Source organism: Neophocaena asiaeorientalis, unplaced genomic scaffold, assembly GCF_003031525.2.
Source record: "Neophocaena asiaeorientalis asiaeorientalis breed wild unplaced genomic scaffold, Neophocaena_asiaeorientalis_V1.1 scaffold436, whole genome shotgun sequence".
Taxonomy (NCBI): Eukaryota; Metazoa; Chordata; class Mammalia; order Artiodactyla; family Phocoenidae; genus Neophocaena; species Neophocaena asiaeorientalis.
This window is the reverse complement of record NW_020172473.1, coordinates 937,340-958,220: the sequence shown is the minus strand read 5'-3', so window position 1 is coordinate 958,220 and position 20,881 is coordinate 937,340. Positions and strand designations below refer to the sequence as shown.

The window sequence follows — 20,881 nt, the reverse complement described above, 5'->3', positions numbered from 1 at the left end:
TACTGTAGTTTTCCACATACAAGTTCTGAAACCAGATGTTGAATGTCCTCCAACTTTGTTCTTCTTTTTCAAAGTTGTCTTACTTAGTCTAGGTCCATTGCATTTCCAAATAAATTTTTGAATTAGCTTGCCAATTTGTACAGAAAAATCCTGTTAGAATTTTGATTAGGATTGCACTGACTCTGTAAATCAATTTGGTAAGAATTGATTCCTTAACAATATTGAATTGTCAAATCCAAGAACATGGTATATCTCTCCATTTATTTCTTTAGTTTCTCTCAGCAGTGTTTCATAGCTTTCAATGTACAGATCTTGCCTATTTTTGTCATATTTATCCCTAAATATTTCCTATTTTTGATGCTATTGTAAATGACCTTTAAAAAATTAAGTACATGAAAAATGCTCGACATTGTTAGCCTTTGGAAAATGCAAATTAAAACCATAATTAGATACTGCTATATCAAGCTTTCTTGACCTCACACTATTGACACTGAGCCTGATAATTCTCTGTTGTCAGTCATTATCCTGAGCATTGTAGGATGTTTAGCTGCATCCTGGGCCTCTACCCACCAGATGCCAGTAACACTCTTCCTCTACCCAAAATGTAACAAAAACGTCTCCAGACTTTCCAAAATCCCTTGGGAGGTCAGATTGTCCCCAACTGATAAAATTGTTGAGAAGGCAGTGTTGAGAGCCACTGTACCACACAACCACTGGAATGGCTAAAATTAAAAATGCTGACTACACCAAGTGTGTATCCTTGTCAAGGATACGAAGCAATTGGAACCCTCCAGACTGCCAGTGAGAATGTAAAATGGTTACAACAGCTTGGGAAAATCATGTGGCAGTTTCTTAAAATGTTAAGCCTAAACCTACCATATGATCCAAACATTCTACTATTAGGTATTTACACAAGAGAGACAAAAGCATGTGTCCAGAAACAGGTCTGTGAATATTCATAGCAGTTTTATTTACAATAGCCCCAAACCGGGAACAAGTCAGATGTCTATCCATGAGTGAATGTTTCAACACAGTGTGGGGTACATCCATACAGAGGAATATTATACAGCACCGAAAAGGAATGGACTATTGATACAGATAACACATGGATTAATCTCAGAATAATTATACTAGTGAGAGAAGCCAGACCAGAAAAGAATACATTGTCTACAGTTCTATTTATATAACATTCTAGGAAATGAAAACAAATTATAGTGATGGAGCAGGGCAGTGTTTATCTGAGGATAGGTGAGGAGAGAAGAGAGAGATAGATTTGAAAAGGTCAGGAGAGGAAATTTGGGGTATGTGTGATGAACATGCTAATTATCTTAATTATGGTGATGGTTTCATGGGGATATACCTAGGTCAAAAGTCATCAAATTGTACACCATATCTCTATATGCACACACACACACACACACACACACACACACAGGGTTTTTGTACGTCAATTATATCTCAATAGATCTATTTAAAAATTACAACAAAGAAAAGAAATGGACAGAAAGATAATAAATAGAGGCTGTATAAAGGTTTGTATTTACAAGGATACTGATGACACTGACAAAAATCAGTGAACTTCCTGTATATCGTCCAACTTTGGAAAAAAAATTAAAAATAATCTGAGGTCATTCTCCCTATTGCTTTAAGAAACGTGCAGATGCAACCCTTCTCCCCCCAACACTTGCCCTGGTGGCCCACTGTTTTGCCTTTAAACAGGGATGAGTGGTCAATTAAAGATGACACAATTTTAAATTAGAATGTGTGGGAAAATATGTATCTCCTTTTTGGATAAGCATTCAGCAATTTTTTTTTTTTTTTTTTTTTTTTGCGGTACGCGGGCCTCTCACTGTTGTGGCCTCTCCCGTTGCGGAGCACAGGCTCCGGACGCGCAGGCTCAGCGGCCATGGCTCACGGGCCCAGCCGCTCCGCAGCATGTGGGATCTTCGCGGACCGGGGCACAAACCCGTGTCCCCTGCATCGGCAGGCGGACTCTCAACCACTGCGCCACCAGGGAAGCCCAGCATTCAACCATTTTTAAGTGACATAAACCATGTCAGTGAAAAATAGGAAATAAAAGTTAACATATCTCCACAGCCTAAAGATGCAGTGAATTACAGAACTTTCCTCCAGAAAGGTTTGGCCTTTTGTAAGCATTTGGGATGAAAGGAGATAACAAATTTTTGCCATTTACCAGTAGTAAATTTTCAAGAACACTTCTGATCACAAAAATTTTATAGATTCAGAATTAAAAACCAATGATTTTCCCAGCTCAAAAATCAGATTACCATTACTAAGAATAAATCTAGAATTTGGTTTATCACTACGATTCCTTATCTATTCAATACTTGTATGTGAATTGTAATCTTTTGAGATTGGAAATTCAAAACAACTTTAGCAGCTAATTGGTAATTGATGTTGAGAATGTATCTCTTCACTGTATTATTGATTATCCCAACCAAGCCGTGTTGATTTTTCATCACATGGTTCAGGTTGTTTTTATTCCATTTAAGCTGCCTTCCTGATTTCTTTCCATCACTTTGGATATCAATTCAGTCAGGAAGCCAGCAGTATGACTTGCAAGGAACTCCACATTTTAATTTTAGAAAGACAAGAAAAGAAAAAGGTCAGGGAGGAAATGTAGGTAAATGGAAATACGGTTTGTGTGAAAAGAAAAAAAGGGAGGATGTAGGGAAACAGAGCTGTATATTCTGTCTGATTTTCTGGTAGATAACATTCAAAACTGTTATTTAAGAGGCATAATTCCTTTTCAGTACGATACATTGGTATGTTTAATGATTTCAGAGTTTTCAAATAACAGTGTGTGATACCTTAAAATGTTCAATAACTGTGTACAGCAGCTAATTGGTCTCTGAAGAGAGGAGAAATTTGATGATCCCTTAAGGTTCCTTTTAGCTCTATCAGTCAGCAATATTGTACCCTGTTTGAGCTAACACGCCTTCCTTCATATATCTGCAGTATTAATAACATTCTTTGGTCTAACTTTGCTTTGTTTCCCTACTGCCTGCTCACACCACGATTTTGCATGATGGAAAATTATTAGCAAGTTACCGACATTTCATTTTCTGTATATGTGTACATAATATAAATATACTTAAATTATTTGGAAATAGCCTTTACCCAATTTGACTGGTGAATTGAAATGTAAAGTCTGTTCTGGGCCGAAGAAATAGGTAAACGTGTAAGAGGCCTCTGTTTGGCATACCCAGGCTGTGCGCATGTTAAAACATAAGCCATGCCAAAGGCGAGTAGAGATGATTTGCGCTTTATCCTCCTTTATCACACCTGGGCATGTTGCATCTGATCTGCTCGTAGAGAAGAAAATTATGCCTCTTCCACGGGTTAGAAAACCTTTCTTCTCTCCCTGGCTAGCGGATGGAGGCATTGCAGTCCGCATTTCCTCTTCCTCACCCTCTGCCTTAGTTTCCCTGATATTCCCCAAACAGGAGGTGGCAAACAGTCCATCCAGTGTGTGCCATTGGGAATTGATCAGGTAAGTGATGGGCTGCAGGTGTAGTTTATCCAGGGTCAAGATCCTGTCCCCTGATTTACCTGGTCACCCGGAATAGCTGAGAGAAACACAGAAGAGCAAACTATACCCTTGTTTTCTGTTTACAGAAGGATATCTTAAAATCGGATCTCATCATCTGCTCAGTGGCTGCCATTCTGTCCTTTGCCGTCAGTGCCAGCACTGTGTTCCTGTCCTTGCGAGTATGTATCCATGTGGCTCTGCACTCTTACCCCCTCCTTATTCTCTGTAATAAGCAAAGCCCACTGTGCAGCTCCAGACTATTGACGGGATGGTGGAGCCAGGGGAAGTACAGAAAAGGCCAGTTGAGGGCTTGAAGGGATATATCCAGATGTGTTACGAGTTATGTCCAAGAGGAGCTTTGATCCACATCACAGAGTGCATTCGTACCCTTTCTGTTTCCCCACCTGGGGAGTTGTTTTGTTTGCGCATTTCGTGGAATCCACCGTGAGGACAGTCAGCAGTAGTAAGACAGGCTCCCAACTCACTACTACGAGCAGAGAAGGGAGGACTCACCGTCGGGAGTGAGACGGAAGTCACAGAGCCAAAAAGATTATCGGAACATAATTTTCAGTTGGAGAAACAAAATTAGAGGGCTCCAGATGGGACTTCTGGCTGAAGGTGCTTGCAGACAGTTGCTGTCTCACTTTCCTTTCAACGAGGAAAAGTCTGTTAGCTAAATCTGTTATTCTCCATCCCTTCTTTATAAAAAAAAAAAATAACAAAAAACAAGAAAACGTCTTCTCGTGGGCAGAATGTCTCAGCCTCTTCTCCACCCTGTCTCGGTGGTTCTCAACACAGAGATCAGCTTCATGCGATACGGGAGAAATTTTCAGAGGCCTGAAGCAAGAACCCAGTTTGGCTGTGTATGCCTTAGGAGGGGCAGGGAGGGAGGACAGTGTTCCGTGTTCTTTGCGGGCACCCCTCACCGTCCTTCAGGCTGCACACTGACTCTTACCCTCTTCTGTCGCAGCCGTTTCTCAGCATCGTGCTGTTTGTCCTGGCCGGCGCTGTGGGGTTTGTAACCCACTACCTGCTCCCACAGCTCCGCAAGCATCACCCGTGGATGTGGATTTCACACCCCGTCCTTAAAAGCAAAGAGTATCAGCAACAGGAAGTGAGAGGTTAGTAAAATATCTCTCATACAAATGTGATGTAAGCGGGTGGCATCCTTTACAGGGAGGGTGTGCCCAGCGGTGTGAATGCACTTCATGCCACGGAACTGTACCCTTAAACATGGTGACAACGGTACATGTGTGTATGTTTCACCACAATAAAAAAAGGAGAGTGTGTGTACCTTGGAGTGTACATATTGTTCCCAGAACAAGAAAGTTGAAGTGGGGTGAATTAGAAGTATATTTTCTAAAAATGATTGGTTATTATTATTGAGGAAACATTAATTTATGTCACTCAGACTGTAACCGAAAGTGGGGCCTGGCTGCTCGCTGCTCAAAAGCCAGTAAAGAGGCCAGGCTGGTGGAAAGGAAAGTTTGCTTTATTTTGGATGCGGGGGTGGATGCCCGTCCAAAGGCCAGCTCCCCTGCACTGACAACCAGGGGTCAGGAGCTTCTATAGATGGAGGGAGGGGGCTTCGCGCAGAAACAGCACAGTCAGCTCTGGCCGTCATCTTGAAATTGGTCATCGGTGGTCTGACCAAGCGTCATCTTGATTGTTTCAGGTGCAGTTAGTCTGCAGTTCCAGGGTCGGTTTGTTTCTATTTCTTTGAGGCCAGCTCTTGGAATTGTGGCTGCTTATGTCATGGCATCTTGTAGTTAACTTCGTCCCCCTGGTGAGGGTTTCGGTATCTACAAGACAGCTCACAGGATATGGCTCGGAGTATGATCTTTAGCCCTTGAGGAGGGACTAAAGGTCCTTAACTTTGCTTAATGACTGAACTATTATTACTTAGTCTCGTTTTCCTTTGCTTCTGCATTTTCTCACTTCTCTGATTAAACTTATTCATTGGCTAAGTTTTTCCACAGACAGAAGGCAGGCAGAGGACATGGGCTGGGGGAGGAAAGACCGTAGGGTCCTGCTCCATTTCAAGACCTGAAGTTTATGTTGTTCCAGCTTCAGCTGACTGGGGACCAAGAATAGCATCACTTGACCGCCCTTTCACCCTCCACAAAACCAGGGCAGGGATGTAGCAGAGGCTGACCTTGGAATTTTGCTCACTGAACCCTTGAATTTTGTTGAACTTGCTTTGTTCACGTAGAACTGGACCCACACACAGACCTGTACTTGATTGACTTAGCAGTTCCCTGGGCTGAGTCAGGCCACCATCAAGTAGTAGCCTGGTAACCCCGACAGTGTTTGAGCTTCTAAATAAAAAAACTCAGGAATTTCTCTTGCTAGGTCTCCCCAGCCTCTGTGATTGAAAAGATGACGGAAGGATTGATTTATCGCCATTTTCAGGCGTATCAGTCACAGTTGATGGCTATAGTTGATAACTAGCTCATGTTAAACGAGGTGTCATCTCTACCTCCAGGAATGAGGGGATGTAGTAGCACCACGGTTTGCTGACTCACAGGAATGTACTGGGCCCCGCCAGGTTTGTCATCAGTAACTTCAGTGGACTAGTGTAACCAACGTAAAAGGGCAGAGGGGAATTAATTAAAAACAAAACAAAACAAAGAAACAAAAGAGTCACTTATGATGCTGTCAGAAATAGAGAGGGCTTCTTCAAGGAACATGTCTGGGTGGCTACCAGGAACTGCCTTAATTTGAAACAGCCAAATCAGTAAAGTGGGGTTTTGCTTAGAGGACAGACATGGCCTGATGGACCTGCTGCCAGCATAGGGTTTAGAAGGTGGCGGAGGGCAGCTGAGATTGCTCTGCCCTCAGACGCTTGCTTTTCCCACTTACGACACCAGGTGCTCGCCAAAGATCAAGCTGCATAATATGGTTCTTTTTTTTAAATTTTCCTGTTTTTAATTTTTTTTTTAAACGGAGAACAGGAGTATTTATTTATTTTTAAATTTATTTATTTATTTTTTGCTGCGTTGGGTCTTCGTTTCTGTGCGAGGGCTTTCTCTAGTTGTGGCAAGCGGGGGCCCCTCTTCATCGTGGTGCGCGGGCCTCTCACTATGGTGGCCTCTCTTGTTGCGGAGCACAGGCTCCAGACGCACAGGCTCAGTAGTTGTGGCTCACGGGCCCAGTTGCTCCGCAGCATGTGGGATCTTCCCAGACCAGGGCTCGAACCCGTGTCCCTTGCATTGGCAGGCAGATTCTCAACCACTGCACCACCAGGGAAGCCCCCATAATGTGGTTTGTAAATGCTGTGTTCAATGTTGGGTGCCACTTAAATGCAAATTATTATCAGTATTATAAAAACGGAAGGAAGATAGACTCAGAGCAGGCGCAGTTGATATTAGTCAGTTCATTTTTCAGCCCACTTAAAGGGAAATGTCCATTCTTGTGGGTCAGTAGAGCAACCTGAAGAAAAGACCAGTTTCTGTAGAACTTCTGCAATGTTGGGGCCACATTTCCCTTTCATTGTCTTAACATTTAGAAAGGCTAAGTTGCAGTGAAGTTAGTGGAGTATTGTTTTGGCATCATTGGTAAGCAGTTGATGGGGATTGAGGTAAGATGCTGACTCAGGAAACGGCATATCTGTATCTATAGCATCTGTATCTGTGCCTAGATATTTAAGTGCCTTGGGGTGAGAACAGGCAAGTTGTCAAATTAAGAGAAAGGAAAATAAGACAGATCAGGCGTGGGCTCTCCTTATGGTGGCAATTCAGAGTGTGGAATTCAACACTGAAAGATAAGAGTGGGCAGTTGGGATTTGTGTGTGTGTCTGAGCGCGATTGTTTTTTTTCCTGGAATCTAACAGTACCCAGTCTAGATTAGAATCATTTAGATATTGAAATTCTGAATGACCTTTCAGTACAAGATTCAAGAACAAGAAAGGAGAGTGTGTTTGTATGTTGACTTCCCCTCTTGGAGGAGCGAGTGAGAGGGCAGCTCTGGGCTTCTGTCCTGTAGGGTGGGCGGGAGACGTTCACCCCTGGTACCACAGGCTCCAGCAGAGGCTTGGTGGGTGTTTCTTACTTGCCTACATTAGCTGTTTATAAGCTACCTGAAATCTAGCCAAGGGTAATAGATTTGACAAATTAGGCCCGTAATGAAAAACAGATTGCATTTCAAAATTATGTGTGTTGGAAGGAAAATCCAAATACTTACAATGTGTTTGTTAGTATGAACTTGTTGATGACCCCTTACTCATTTTGGTATCATCCACAGCCTAAGTTTCCTTTCCTCCTCTTCCTGCCCACCTTCCTGCCTTTTTAGCTATTTCACTCTTTCTTTCTTCTACTAGCAAGAAAACATGCACAGGAAATTCAAGCCGATCATATACCTTTAATGTGAACATATGCCAAATCTTCTTTCTCATATGATCACACAATATTTTGGAAAAGAAGAGCAGAGCAGGGCCGGCAGGTCTGTGGATACCACTGTGATCCTTGGGCCAGAGGCAGACATCACTACCAATTGGAATTGGTGTATAAGATGAGGCATGTGTGCTGTGTCTCTGTCTCAGAGTTCATAGAATCCTATCCCACCACTTTACGTAGGAGGAAACTGACGCCCAGAGACATCAAGGGATGTTAACTAGGGTTCCACTAAGTTGGTGGCCAATGAGCGACCAGAACCCAGGTGACCTCACTCCCTCCGGTCGGATGCTCGTCTTCCCCACGCTGCTCTCAGTGCGGTGGGAAGATCGCGTGCAACTTGCACGTGGCCCTCAGACTGCTCTTGCCGTCGTTACCCCAAAGAGCCACGTCACTGCACTGGGTCCCGTAGAGTTAAACACGCCATAGTCCAGTGCTAACGCTACAAAGCTTTAATCCCTGGTTTGAAACAGACTCACCACCATAAATTCTGAACATTCCTGTGGTTTCTCAAACACACCACATTCTCCCACTGCCTTCTCTTTGCTGTTCCCTATGCCTGGGATGCTTTTCTTAAGTTTCCCTAGACTCAGGCCAGGCAACTCATCTTTCAGGTCTCTGTTCAAAAATCAATCCCCCCACGAGGTCCATCCCTGACCACCTAGACCAGAGTAACTTCCCAGCTGCTCCCCTGAGCCTCCTTTTGCAGCATATTCTCTACAGTGACTCTGAGCAATACATCTGCTTGCTCTCGCTGGACCCCCAGTGTTTTGTACTTAACTTAAATCTCATCAGCCCTACATTTGAGAGAACAGACTTTAAACTTGGGGCGTATACTTTCTTTCAGTTTACTTCCCTGTCTGCATGCCTCTGAAATACAATTTTACTTGATATGTAAAATTACTTGGAGATACGAAATTAATTTTGATATAAAATTCAGACTATGATAAAATGGAACTGTGTTGTAACTTGAAAGACTGTAAATGGAAATATCTTTTTGAGCCAGTTCATTTCTTTACTTTTGAGACTAATTTAAGTAAACCTTATCCCATCTTAGCCCCAGCAAGGTGTTTCATCAATATTTAAGCTGAAAGAATAAAATTGTAGGAATCACAGTACAGCTCAGCAGTCAAATGAACCATGGTGGCGATGTGGGTGTAACTGAGTGATACTAATGGGTATGTGTGAAGTTGCTTTTTTCATTGTTCTATTCCCCACCAATCTAAGCAAATCGTGCTGAAAATAGCAGAGTAGACTCCACTACAAATGGCACCATATTAGTCAAGGAGGCAACTTTTGAGACTCACTGTTTAAGGAGCACTGGGTTTTTAGAAAATAAAGCAAATCTGTTATCCTGAATTACGATGATGATTCTAGAAAAATGACTTCATTTATTGGCGCCTGTTGTAAAAGAATAAGAAGTTGGGTCTGTTTGAAATTTTTTTTTTTCTAAGAACTTTCCAAAGGCATTATGTTATTTCGAAAGGGAATAATGGAGTTGGGTCCCATTTTCACATAGTCCCCCAGGAAGTAATTTCTGTAATATTATCATTCTTGGCTTCTGAGAATTTAAGAAAAGTTGAAATGATCTGATTCGATGGCCATACTCTTACCATAAAAGTGGGTCTTAATGGAGTTAAAAGAGATTGAGACATAGAATAAGTTCATTATCGGCATTCACTGGTTTACTTATTTATTCGCTCAGAAAATGCTTGTGAAGGTACTATTCATTGAGAAGATAATTACACAAAGGAACTTATTTACAAGATAGAAACAGACTCACAGACTTAGAAAACACACTTAGGGTTACCAAAGGGGAAAGGTGTAGGGGGGAGGGATAAATTAGGAGTTTGGGATTAACATATACACACTACTGCATATAAAATAGGTAACCAACAAGGATCTACTGTGTAGCACAAGGGACTCTACTCAGTATTCTGTAATAACGTACATGGGAAAAGAATCTGAAAAAGAATAGATACATGTATATGTATAACCGAATCACTTTACTGTACACTTGAAACTAGCACAGCATTGTAAATCAACTCTACTCCAATATAAAGTAAAAATATAAAAAAAAGAAAGAAAATAATTATTGAGTTCCTACAAGATGCCAAACCAGTGATCCAGTGAGATAGGTTGACTAAGATGTGGTTTCTGTCACCAGAGAGTTTCCGACCTAGTGAACAAAGCTAGGGCTCTGCTCGAAAAGAAGCCCCATGATTGCTACACACAGAGTGATGGAGGGTCAGCACTGCGCCCAGCCATGCAGCAAATACAAAGAAGTAGAAGGCCCAGTGAAGAGGTTACAGTTAACTTCTCGTTCATTGGCCAAGCTTTTCCAACTGGTTGGTTGTGCACATAAAATGGAAGTAAATGAGATTTTATAACTAAATGTTGAATTAGTGTCTGCTGCATAGTAGCTGTTTAATAATATTGATTGAATGAATGATTAGTGCCTTGTAAATTTCCTGAAGAAAGAGTTCCCTGTAGACAGGAAAAGCCTGGAGGTAAAGGCTTATTTGAAGGACTCCAGTCTATGTGTATGATAAGATACATACACAGAGTCTCATCCCTCTGCAAAAAACGGTTGCTGAAAAAGCTTAAGCTATAATTTTTGGATACATTAGAATACGTGGATAAAAGATGATAGAAATTACTGAACATATCAACTGAAAAATCTCATTTAAACTGTAATTTAACCGTATTCACTATTATAAAAGTAATTCACAAATGAGTCCTGAATTTGTTATTCTTAAATGAAATTTACTTTGCATTTTGGCAAATCTTGCCTGTTGATTTGCAGATAGACTGGTTTCCGCATGGGAGAGACATGATTCTGACAGATATTGCTTTTTCTAATGTGTTTTACATTTATATCAAAGTAATACATAGTGTTAAGAACCAAAGAGAACAAGTTGTAATGAAAAGCAGCAGACCCTGGTCAACTTTTTCCCGTCTGATTCCCCCTCTCCAGGAAAAATTACTTTCTACTTTAGGTATTTCTTCTGGTATTTACCATAATTCTTCTAAATAATGTGCCTGTTCTTCTATTTCTTGATATTTCAAATTTTCATGTCTACTGGCTTCCTGTTATGAGTAATAAAGATTTATGTCGCTTACCTTCCCTCATACATTACATTTTCCCCTTCTCCTCCCTCCCAATATAACTTCTGTTGAACACATACTCCGTTTTTTCCTATTCATGTATGTGTATGTCCTATAGAAAGAATGTCGTACAGAAAGTCTAACTGTTGTTCACATCTAGTCCAGTAGTGTGCCGTGATTGCATTTCCTTTCTTGTTCAGATTTCTGTTTTTGCATCTGCTAGCCTTTCCAATAACTATGTAAAACACCTCTCAGTTCAATTTTCCACCCAGGCAGACTTGTCAGATACTATATCTTGTTCCATCCCTTCCCCAGCTCCCTCTGGAACCTGCTCCAATTGTTCTTTGTTTATTCCCTCTTCTTGACTGAAGCATATTCTCCAGTCACCGCAGGGAAAGGGTGAGTGGGAAGGAAACGTTTTGAGATTTCATGTACCTCAAAGTGTTTTTGTTCTACTTCACACTTAATGGAGAGTTTGCAGTGTGTAGCTTGTCAGGGTGTCAACAGTTCTTTCAGAATTCTAAACTAACGTCCCATTGTTTTCCCATTGAAAAGTCTGATGTCTCCACAGCTCCTGGTCCTTTATATGGGACCAGATGTTCCCCTGCAGGAAGCTTTTGGAAAGTTCAGGAGGGAATTCAAGTGTCATGGCCCAGAGAACAGGCTCTGGAACAAAGCAGGGCTAGCTTTGTTTCCAAAGAGACGCAGGGCTAGCGTCTCTGTCCCACGCTCGTTGTGCTTAGCTATTGTGATTCATCTATAACTGGGGGTTCCTACCACATAGATTTGTTGCGGAATGAAGTTAATCAAGATCATACATGTAGAGCATTTGGCAGAGTCCTCGGCAGGCAGAGTATACTCGGTAAGCACATCCTGTTCCTTCTCTTCCCCGGGATCCTGAAGTTCAATCACTTTGCACCTCCCTTTGTGTCTTGTTTCACCCATTGTGCTAGGCAGTAGGTGGCCCTTTATACTCTGGATGGACGTGTTTTGAAACTTTTGTTGGCAGGTGATAGGACTCCCTGAATGACTTAGTTCACAGAATTTCCATGGAGATGAACCCCAACCTGAAGATGCGTGTAAAAATCCTCTGAAATGTATAGAGCGCTAGGGGAAAGAATGCGGCATAGCAGGCATTGTCTGAATTTAGAAGCTAATGGCTGTGTGGGGTCTTTGGGAAGGTCTCATTTGTGTGTGTGATGAGGAGATGCCATAGTTCTGGGAAGAAGGATGTATTCCTTACTCCTTTTGTCTCCCCACATAAAAAGATGCTAGCATCAGGACATAGTTAGGGACCTAGAAAACCCTCCAACGCCTCTTTATTTCAATGTGACTCAAACCGTTTGAAGCATGAACTGAACCAGTGCTAGCTGAGTAACAGTCTCATTTGCTGCGATGCTTCTATAGGAGAGAGTGTTCCAGATGCCGAAGAAGTGGCTTAGAGCTGATGTGTCAGAAAATAGCCTGCCAGTTGGCAGGCTGCCTTATTTATTCGCACTGTTATTATTTTCATGCGCCTTCTCGTCCTCTCCTTTTCTTTCCCTGCCTGCCAGCCTCTGCCCTCCTACTCCACTGGGGAACTTATCTTTCTGTGTCACAGTCTCCACAAGCCTGGAGGGGGCTGCAGGGGACCGGCAGTGAAACCAGGCTTACACGGTAGCGGGAAAACAGAGAAGTAGAATCCAGCGTCCTCTGCTTGAAGGGGAGCGGGGCCGGGGGAGGCCTGGAGAAGCACAGGCCAACCTCGGGCAGTATTAAGGGGGAAAGGGTTTGGGGACAGGGCTCAGAGGTCAGGGGCCAACCTCACACCGCAGCTCTCTCTCCAGCAAGCCACGGGGTTTTTACCAGCTGCCCACTGGGGTTCTCCTAGACTGCTGATAAATCTAAAACAATGCAGAAATAAAATAATTGCAGAAGGAGAAATAAACTAACACTGAAAATCAGGAAGTCTTCATACGCAAGACGTGACGTATGCAGGACGGCACCGCAGCAGCTTTGGGCTCCGTGGGCCCAGCACTTATGGGAAGGGCTGAACGAAGGAGGCCGTTTGGAGGAACAATGTCGGTTCCCAGGTGCAGTAGGTGAGGCCCCTGTGATGAGGCCTGACTCAGTTGGGATCTTATCTGAAACAGCTTAACCCTCATGGTACTTTATGATAGGATAATAGACATAGATGCCAGTGGAGAAATGGAAATGGTGTTTTTAAGTAATCTTGTCGTGTAAATAACATACAAATCACACTTCACTTGGGGGAGGAATTCTGATTTCGTAAATTTGCCATTCATCAAGCCCCTGCTCTGTACTAGGCTCCGTGCTGGGTGTTGAGGATACAAAAATGAGTAAGAGGAGAATCCTTGCTCTTGGCAAGATGGTTGTTCTCACAAGAAGTGTCTTCCTTCATGTGCCCGTGGTGAAAACATCTGAAAGTTTCTCTTAACCCTTTTCTTGTGAACATTTTGACCTAACCATCTTCATGTGAAAAATTGATAAATGATTTCACTAGTATTTTTAGTTTTAAAAACGATGGACCATTCTACCAGGAAGAGAGAGTACATTATTGCCTGAGTCGCCTAAGAATTTCTCCATCCCTTTGAGGAGATGTGAAGAACACATTTTTACTCTCCACTGAATTAATGAAAACAATCAGTGAGATATGAGGTATCGCCTCACACCAGTCAGAATGGCCATCCTCAAAAAATCTACAAACAATAAATGCTGGAGAGGGTGTGGAGAAAAGGGAACCCTCTGCACTGTTGGTGGGAATGTAAATTGGTACAGCCACTATGGAGAACAGTATGGAGGTTCCTTAAAAACCTAAAAATAGAACTGCCATATGACCCAGCAATCCCACTACTGGGCATGTATCCTGAGAAAACCATAATTCAAAAAGAGTCATGTACTACAGTGTTCACTGCAGCTCTATTTACAATAGCCAGGACATGGAAGCAACCTAAGTGTCCATCAACAGATGAATGGATAAAGAAGATGTGACACATATATACAATGGAATATTACTCAGCCATAAAAAGAAATGAAATTGAGTTATTTGTAGTGAGGTGGATGGACCTAGAGTCTGTCATACAGAGTGAAGTATGTCAGAAAGAGAAAAACAAATAGCCTATGCTAACACATATATATGGAATCTTAAAAAAAAAATTGTTCTGAAGAACCTAGGGGCAGGACAGGAATAAAGACACAGACATAGAGAATGGACTTGAGGGCACAGGGAAGAGGAAGGGCAAGCTAGGACGAAGTAAGAGAGTGGCATGGACATATATACACTACCAAGTGTAAAATAGATAGCTAGTGGGAAGCAGCCGCATAGCACAGGGAGATCAGCTCGGTACTTTGTGACCACCTAGAGGGGTGGGATAGGGAGGGTGGGAGGGAGGGAGATGCAAGAGGGAGGAGATATGGGGATATATGTATATGTATAGCTGATTCACTTTGTTATACAGCAGAAACTAGCACAACATTGTAAAGAAGTTATACTCCAATAAAGATGTTAAAAAAAAATCAGTGGGATAGTTTTGGGGAAATGAGCTAAACATTTAAAAAAATTGACTTAGACTTTGTATCACATGAAAATCCAGATGGATTAAAGATGTAAATTGTTTTAAAGGAAAAAGAAGAAAGAAAGAACCAGAATAGCACTGCAAGAAAATATAGGTCAAGTTATGTAATCTCGGTCAGGGGAAGAGAAAAAGAATTTTTCAAGCATGGTCCCAAAGTCAAAAACCACTAAAGAAACAACTAAAAAATTTTATTCCTTGAAAAATATGAACTTTAATATTCTGATTCCTGAATGTTCCCACCTTGTCTTTCTCTGAGAGGTTTACCATAATGTTGAACCTGATAATAGTTATTAAGTCATTCAGAAGTATTTATGGAACGTATCACATGCCAGGGACCATGCAGTATGCTGGGGAAGCACTGGGGAGCAAGGCCAGCATGACCTCACCCCAGGGGCAAACCAACTGAGAAAGTGAGAGCACTTTGGCTAGAGGAGATCCCAAACTCCTACAAGGCAGGCAGTACCCCACGATGGAAGCCCCAGCTTCTCAAACTTTGTTGTATTAGGTGTCTGCTTTAGTTAATTATGTTAATGATCAGCCAATGGTCAGTGATGTCACCTGAATCTACTGAGTGGCTTCTATGGACAGAGTATAGTGCTAAATACCGAATATAATGGGGAAAGACAGCCCTGGACCCCTGGCTTTAGTAGAGAGATGAAAATTCATCACACAGATTAATATATTCGTAAAGTGTTTGACGTCCAATGAAGGAAAAGTATAGGGGGCTAGGAGAGAGTTATAAAGTGATCCTTATTTAGATTTGAGGGAAAAAGAAAGGCTTCTATGAGGAAGTGACAACTAATTGAGGCCTGAAAGATAAAGAGGGGGGGGTTTGCCTTCAGAGTGGGAGAGAAGAAGCCACAGGCTCACCCTGAATTGGCTTTTTTGGGAATGGGAAGGTCGTGAGGACCTTGGGTTTATCTTATGCAGAATTATCGGCTTTGAGTGGTGGGGTGGTGTGATTTGCTTTACATTTAAGAATGATGACTCAATTCACGCTACTGGTTTGGGAAGTGAAGTCTGTTTTTTAAGAAAATAAACCATGACATGTGTACATGTTTGTGCTAAGGACTTTGCAACCTGAGATTTTGCCCAGGAAGAAAGATGAGAGTGAGAAATGCTCATAGGAAAAGCAGTTGCCTATAATAAGAGGGCACAATCACCTTGGACGTGGTAATTCCATTTTGCAGGGTCTCTTTGCCTTAGCTGCCTCAGGGTGACTGGGCCCGCTGAACCGAGATGAGCCCCTATTGAAATGCTTATAAACAATCTGGCCCCTGCGAAGCAGGAAGCCTCATGTCTTCGAAGCTTAAGTCAGTCGTAATTCAAGATTTGAATTGGAGCAAATTATCTTCCTGAAGATAGAAGCATCCCGAGGATTTTTGATTAACTTTTAATTATTGAGAGGGTCTTGTCTTAGCAACGTAAGCATCTAAATAAAACACAACGTGAAAAGCCTTTGAGAAAATTTAAAGCATTCAGTAGTGATAAATCATATGTAAACTTGTAAACAGCAGGGTTGGTTTGCATTCTTTTTCTCAAGGGCCTAATATTCCAGGGACAAGAGAAATAATAATGCTAAAGAAATGTCTTTTTATGGTCTATTTGCATATACGGGACATTACAGAAAGGCAGTTATAAACTATCGTTGCAAAGATTTTCTCTTTAAATTGACTTTGTATGAATACTGTGACAATTTGGAGACTTAAGAAACATATTTATCACGTTACTGCCTTTGTAAGCTTTTCGTTTTATTAGCTTTCCACGGCCACCCCCATAGGGAAAGATTAAGTTTAGTCTTTTAGAATTCAGGATTCTGGATTGCACTTCCGTTTTAGCTTCCTGCTACATTATTATTCAAATATAAACATCCAGGACATTTACCATTACACGTTTTCTACAGTCTAGAGATTGTAGCATTTCTTTGGAATAAATGACTGAACTTAGAAGGATTCTAGAGATATATAAGTATCAACATGAAATTGATTTTCTTTCAATGTGCAAGAGTAGCAGAGCTTGAAGTCGGGAGTGTGGAGTTGGTGACCTCCGGGATTTTCTCTCTACTGTGTCCTTCCTAAATATTGATTTTTAACTCCCTTTCCACATCCTTTTCCATTCCCACTTTGACTAGATGTTGTAAACACCAGCCAGGGAAACTGTGCCTTGGGGTGAATCTTTACCTAAAATGTTTTTCCCTTAACATACAGTATGTATACTGGTGCTGGTGTATGCAGACAGTGTAAAATGTATTCACAGTCCCTGCATCTAGAGATTCAGAATTAATCAGTGGGAGGCATGTGGAGCTTCTGTGTCACATTGAGATATCAGCTGTCGTCACTTTCATTTCCCTGGCAGCACCTCAGGTAGTAAGCTAGAGCTGAATTATGCAGTGTAACCAGTCTTTTTTGTGTGTGTGTATGACCCTAGGGTTGCTATCAAGCAGTAAAGGTTTTTGCGACTTATGAAAGAATTGATTTCTAGTTCTCCTGAAGTCCTTTTTGTCCTTCCACACTCCGACAGAGAGCTCCTTTGTAGCTATCATGTTGTTTGCTTCTAACTAGAGAACCGGTTATTAAAGATCTAGGGCCTTACCTGTCCATATGTGTTATTTCAGCCATACTGAACACAAGTCCTACAAACTCGCTGTTCCAAAGGCTGGCAGCAGACTACTGCTTACAATCCAAGACTAAACATCTTATTGACATGCCTTACAGTTGTGTCTATGACACAGTGTCACACATGCACACAGAGGGTTAACATCTCACTGAATAAGTACTTTCGCTCTCCAGTATTTGGAAAGACATGGATGATGAATTCAGAGCTTATTAGTGATTTCTATGTTATTTGATGTTCATTGCTTTGTGTGTTTCTGGAATGGATAAACTGAAATTCTATGGCAAACCCATATTTGTTATCGCTGTCTGCAGTAAATCCTTGTGCACTGCAATGGGATCGACTGCCTGCACTCCATTAGCGTTATCCCCACTTACTGGAAAGTATCATCTGCTGAAATTAAATGTGACAAGCATTTGAAAGTCTGGATTGCACTCCCCCACCCAGATGGCACCCAGGTCATCCTTCGGTGATGAGCCACTGAAATGTTTCTTCTAATTCAGATGTTTTCCTAATAGTCCTGCAGGATGAGGTTAGCGTATATTTCTCTTAATTTACATATTTTTGCAGGAATCTAGCTAAGGTTGTCACGTTTCTCTGAATTGGTGACGAATGTTGATAGAACTCTATGAAAGTATTTTTATAAGCAGGCTGAATTGCATTTGATTTGATGGCCTCAGTCTGACACTGTTGATATCTTATAAATTGAGAAATCAGAAAAAATAATTTTGCATAGAAGGATACCGAGCTCTAACTGACTGTACTTTATGAGAGATTAAAATAGGAAATGTTGTTTAATATGTTATAGTTAGAAAGCTTTTTGTTTTGTAATCAAAAAAGTAATTCCAAGAGGCTGCTTTTCTTAAAGTCCCTCTGTTTATTTTAATTATTCAGAGTTCCCCCCAACCACTAAAAATGATAAGATGATAAATGAACATTTATTGAACCCTAACTCTAAGCCAGGCATTCTGTTAGGTACTTGAAATACTAAACTGATTAAGACACAGCACCTACTCTTGACAAACTCACAATCTAGCGGGAAGATTAGTATTTAAATGAATACTTGCTCTGGTGTGACAGGTATTATAATTGTAGAATTCACAGTGTACAGTAATGGCTCAAAGGAATAACACATTTTGCCTCAAAACTAAAGGTGATATATACAGAATGCAGGCAGAAAGTGGGGTGCATGGTTTATAAATAATTTAAAAACAATAATAAATCCAATTAAAAGTTGGACTCCTTTTTATTATCATCATATGCTGACAGTTCTAAACAGTGCCAGTGTTAAACCCTCCTCCCACTGAGATGGACTTCGAATGCCCTGCCCCTGGCAACCATTGGTGGTGATTGTATTGGGAGCAGCGAGGGGGTGGGGAGGTGGCCAAGGAAAGCTCCAGATGGCAGGATGACAAATTCTGGAAAAAGATGAGGAGTTTCTCAAGTAGGAAATATGGAAGGGCATTCCAGGAAGGCCCCCAGCACATATATAAAGGCATATTAAACAGCATACTTGACTGCAGTGCAGGGGGAAATAGAAGTTATTTTCAATAGATGGTGATGATCCATTAGATATCCATGTGGAAAAGCCATCAGTCTCAACTCCTATCTTGTAAGTGTATTCTACACCATAATCAATTCTAGGTAGCTTGCAGATCTAAATGTGAAATGTAAAACAATTAAAGTTTAGAGGAAAGTAGAAGGTGGTCATGATCTTTGTCTTTTAAACAGAACACAAAAGTCTCTAAAAGGAAAGATAAATGAGAACTTGGAGCATATTAAAATTATTTCTTTTTTACAAAAGATACTATTAGGAGAGTTAAAAAGCATCCCACAAAATGGGAAAAGATTTTCCCAATGCATATATGTGACTAAAGACTCATACCTAGCATGTATAAAGAACTCTTAAAATCAGGAAGGAAAGACATATAATTCAATAGGAAAAAGAACCAGGCAATAGACATGAAGAACCACTTTACAAGAGTGTATATCCAAATGGCCAGTAAACACATGAAAAGGCACTCAGCTGCATTAGTCATTAGGAAAATGCAAAATAAAACCATAACACGATACCACTGTACACCCACCAGCGCAGCCAAAATGGAGGAGGGGGAAAATGTTTTGGCAAGGATGTGGAGCAAATGGAAGGAAAGTTTCACGCTGTTTGTGGGCGTGTAAATTGGCACAAGAACGTTGGAAAATTGTTTGGTGGCACCTCCTGGACCTTCCTATATGCACAATTAATAACCTGGTGATTCCACACCTAGATATATACTCCACAGAAATGTCCCGTGTTTACCAAAGGACATATAAAGAATGTTCATAGCAGCACTCTTCACAGTAGATACTGGAAACTAACCAAATGTCCATGAACAGTAGACTGGAAAAATTCTCTGTATATTCATGTAGTAGATGACTATATGGCAGTGAGAATGAACAAATGACAACTGCACACAAAAATGTGGAGGAATCTTACAAACAACGCTGACCAAAAGACACACAAGAATAGTAGTCAAGACAAGCCTCTTAGATAGCCTCATCCACCAGAGGGCAGACAGCAGAAGCAAGAAGAACTACAATCCTGCAGAATGCGGAACAAAAACCACGTTCACAGAAAGATAGACAAGATGAAAGGCAGAAGGCTATGTACCAGACGAAGGAACAAGATAAAACCCCAGAAAAACAACTAAATGAACTGCAGATAGGCAACCTTCCAGAAAAAGAATTCAGAATAATGATAGTGAAGATGATCCAGGACCTTGGAAAAACAATGGAGGCAAAGATAGAGAAGATGCAAGAAATGTTTAACAAAGACATAGAAGAATTAAAGAACAAACAAACACAGATGAACAATACAATAAATGAAATGAAAACTACACTAGAAGGAATTAATAGCAGAATAACTGAGGCAGAAGAATGGATAAGTGACCTGGAAGACAGAATGGTGGAAGTCATCGCTAAAGAAAAAAGAATGAAAAGAAATGAAGACAGCCTAAGAGACCTCTGGGACAACATTAAACGCAACAGCATTTGTATTATAAGGGTCCCAGAAGGAGAAGAGCGAGAGAAAGGACCCAAGAAAATATTTTAAGAGATTATAGTATAAAACTTCCCTAACATAGGAAAGGAAATAGCCACCCAAGTCTACAAACAACAATGAAAACACGATGATCCAAAACCTATGGGATGCAGCAAAAGCAGTTCTAAGAGGGAAGTTTATAGCTATACAAGCCTACCTCAAGAGACAAGAAAAATCTCAAATAAATAATCTAACCTTACACCTACAGGAACTAGAGAAAGAATAACAAACAAAACCGAAAGTTAGCAGAAGGAAAGAAGTCATAAAGATCCGAGCAGAAATAAATGAAATAGAAACAAAGAAAGCAATAGCAAAGATCAAAATAACTAAAAGCTGGTTCTTTGAGAAGATAAACAAAATTGATAAACCATTAGCCAGACTCATCAAGAAAAAGAGGAGAGGACTCAAATCAATAAAATTAGAAATGAAAAAGGAGAAGTTACAACAGACACCGCAGAAATACAAAGCATCCTGAGAGACTACTACAAGCAGTGCTACGCCAATAAAATGGACAACCTGGAAGACATGGACAAATTCTTAGAAAGGTATAACCTTCCAAGAC

The 20,881-nt window shown here is 41.1% G+C and overlaps 1 protein-coding gene across 1 annotated transcript in view; it reads left to right on the top strand.

The window, feature by feature from the left end:
- Positions 1–20,881, top strand: part of PCNX2 (pecanex 2) — a 263,859-nt gene that overhangs the window by 119,052 nt on the left and 123,926 nt on the right. The window contains exons 18-19 of the mRNA XM_024738160.1: positions 3,640–3,732; positions 4,524–4,674. Coding sequence (XP_024593928.1) covers positions 3,640–3,732; positions 4,524–4,674 — 244 coding nt within the window. The remainder of the gene's footprint in view (positions 1–3,639; positions 3,733–4,523; positions 4,675–20,881) is intronic.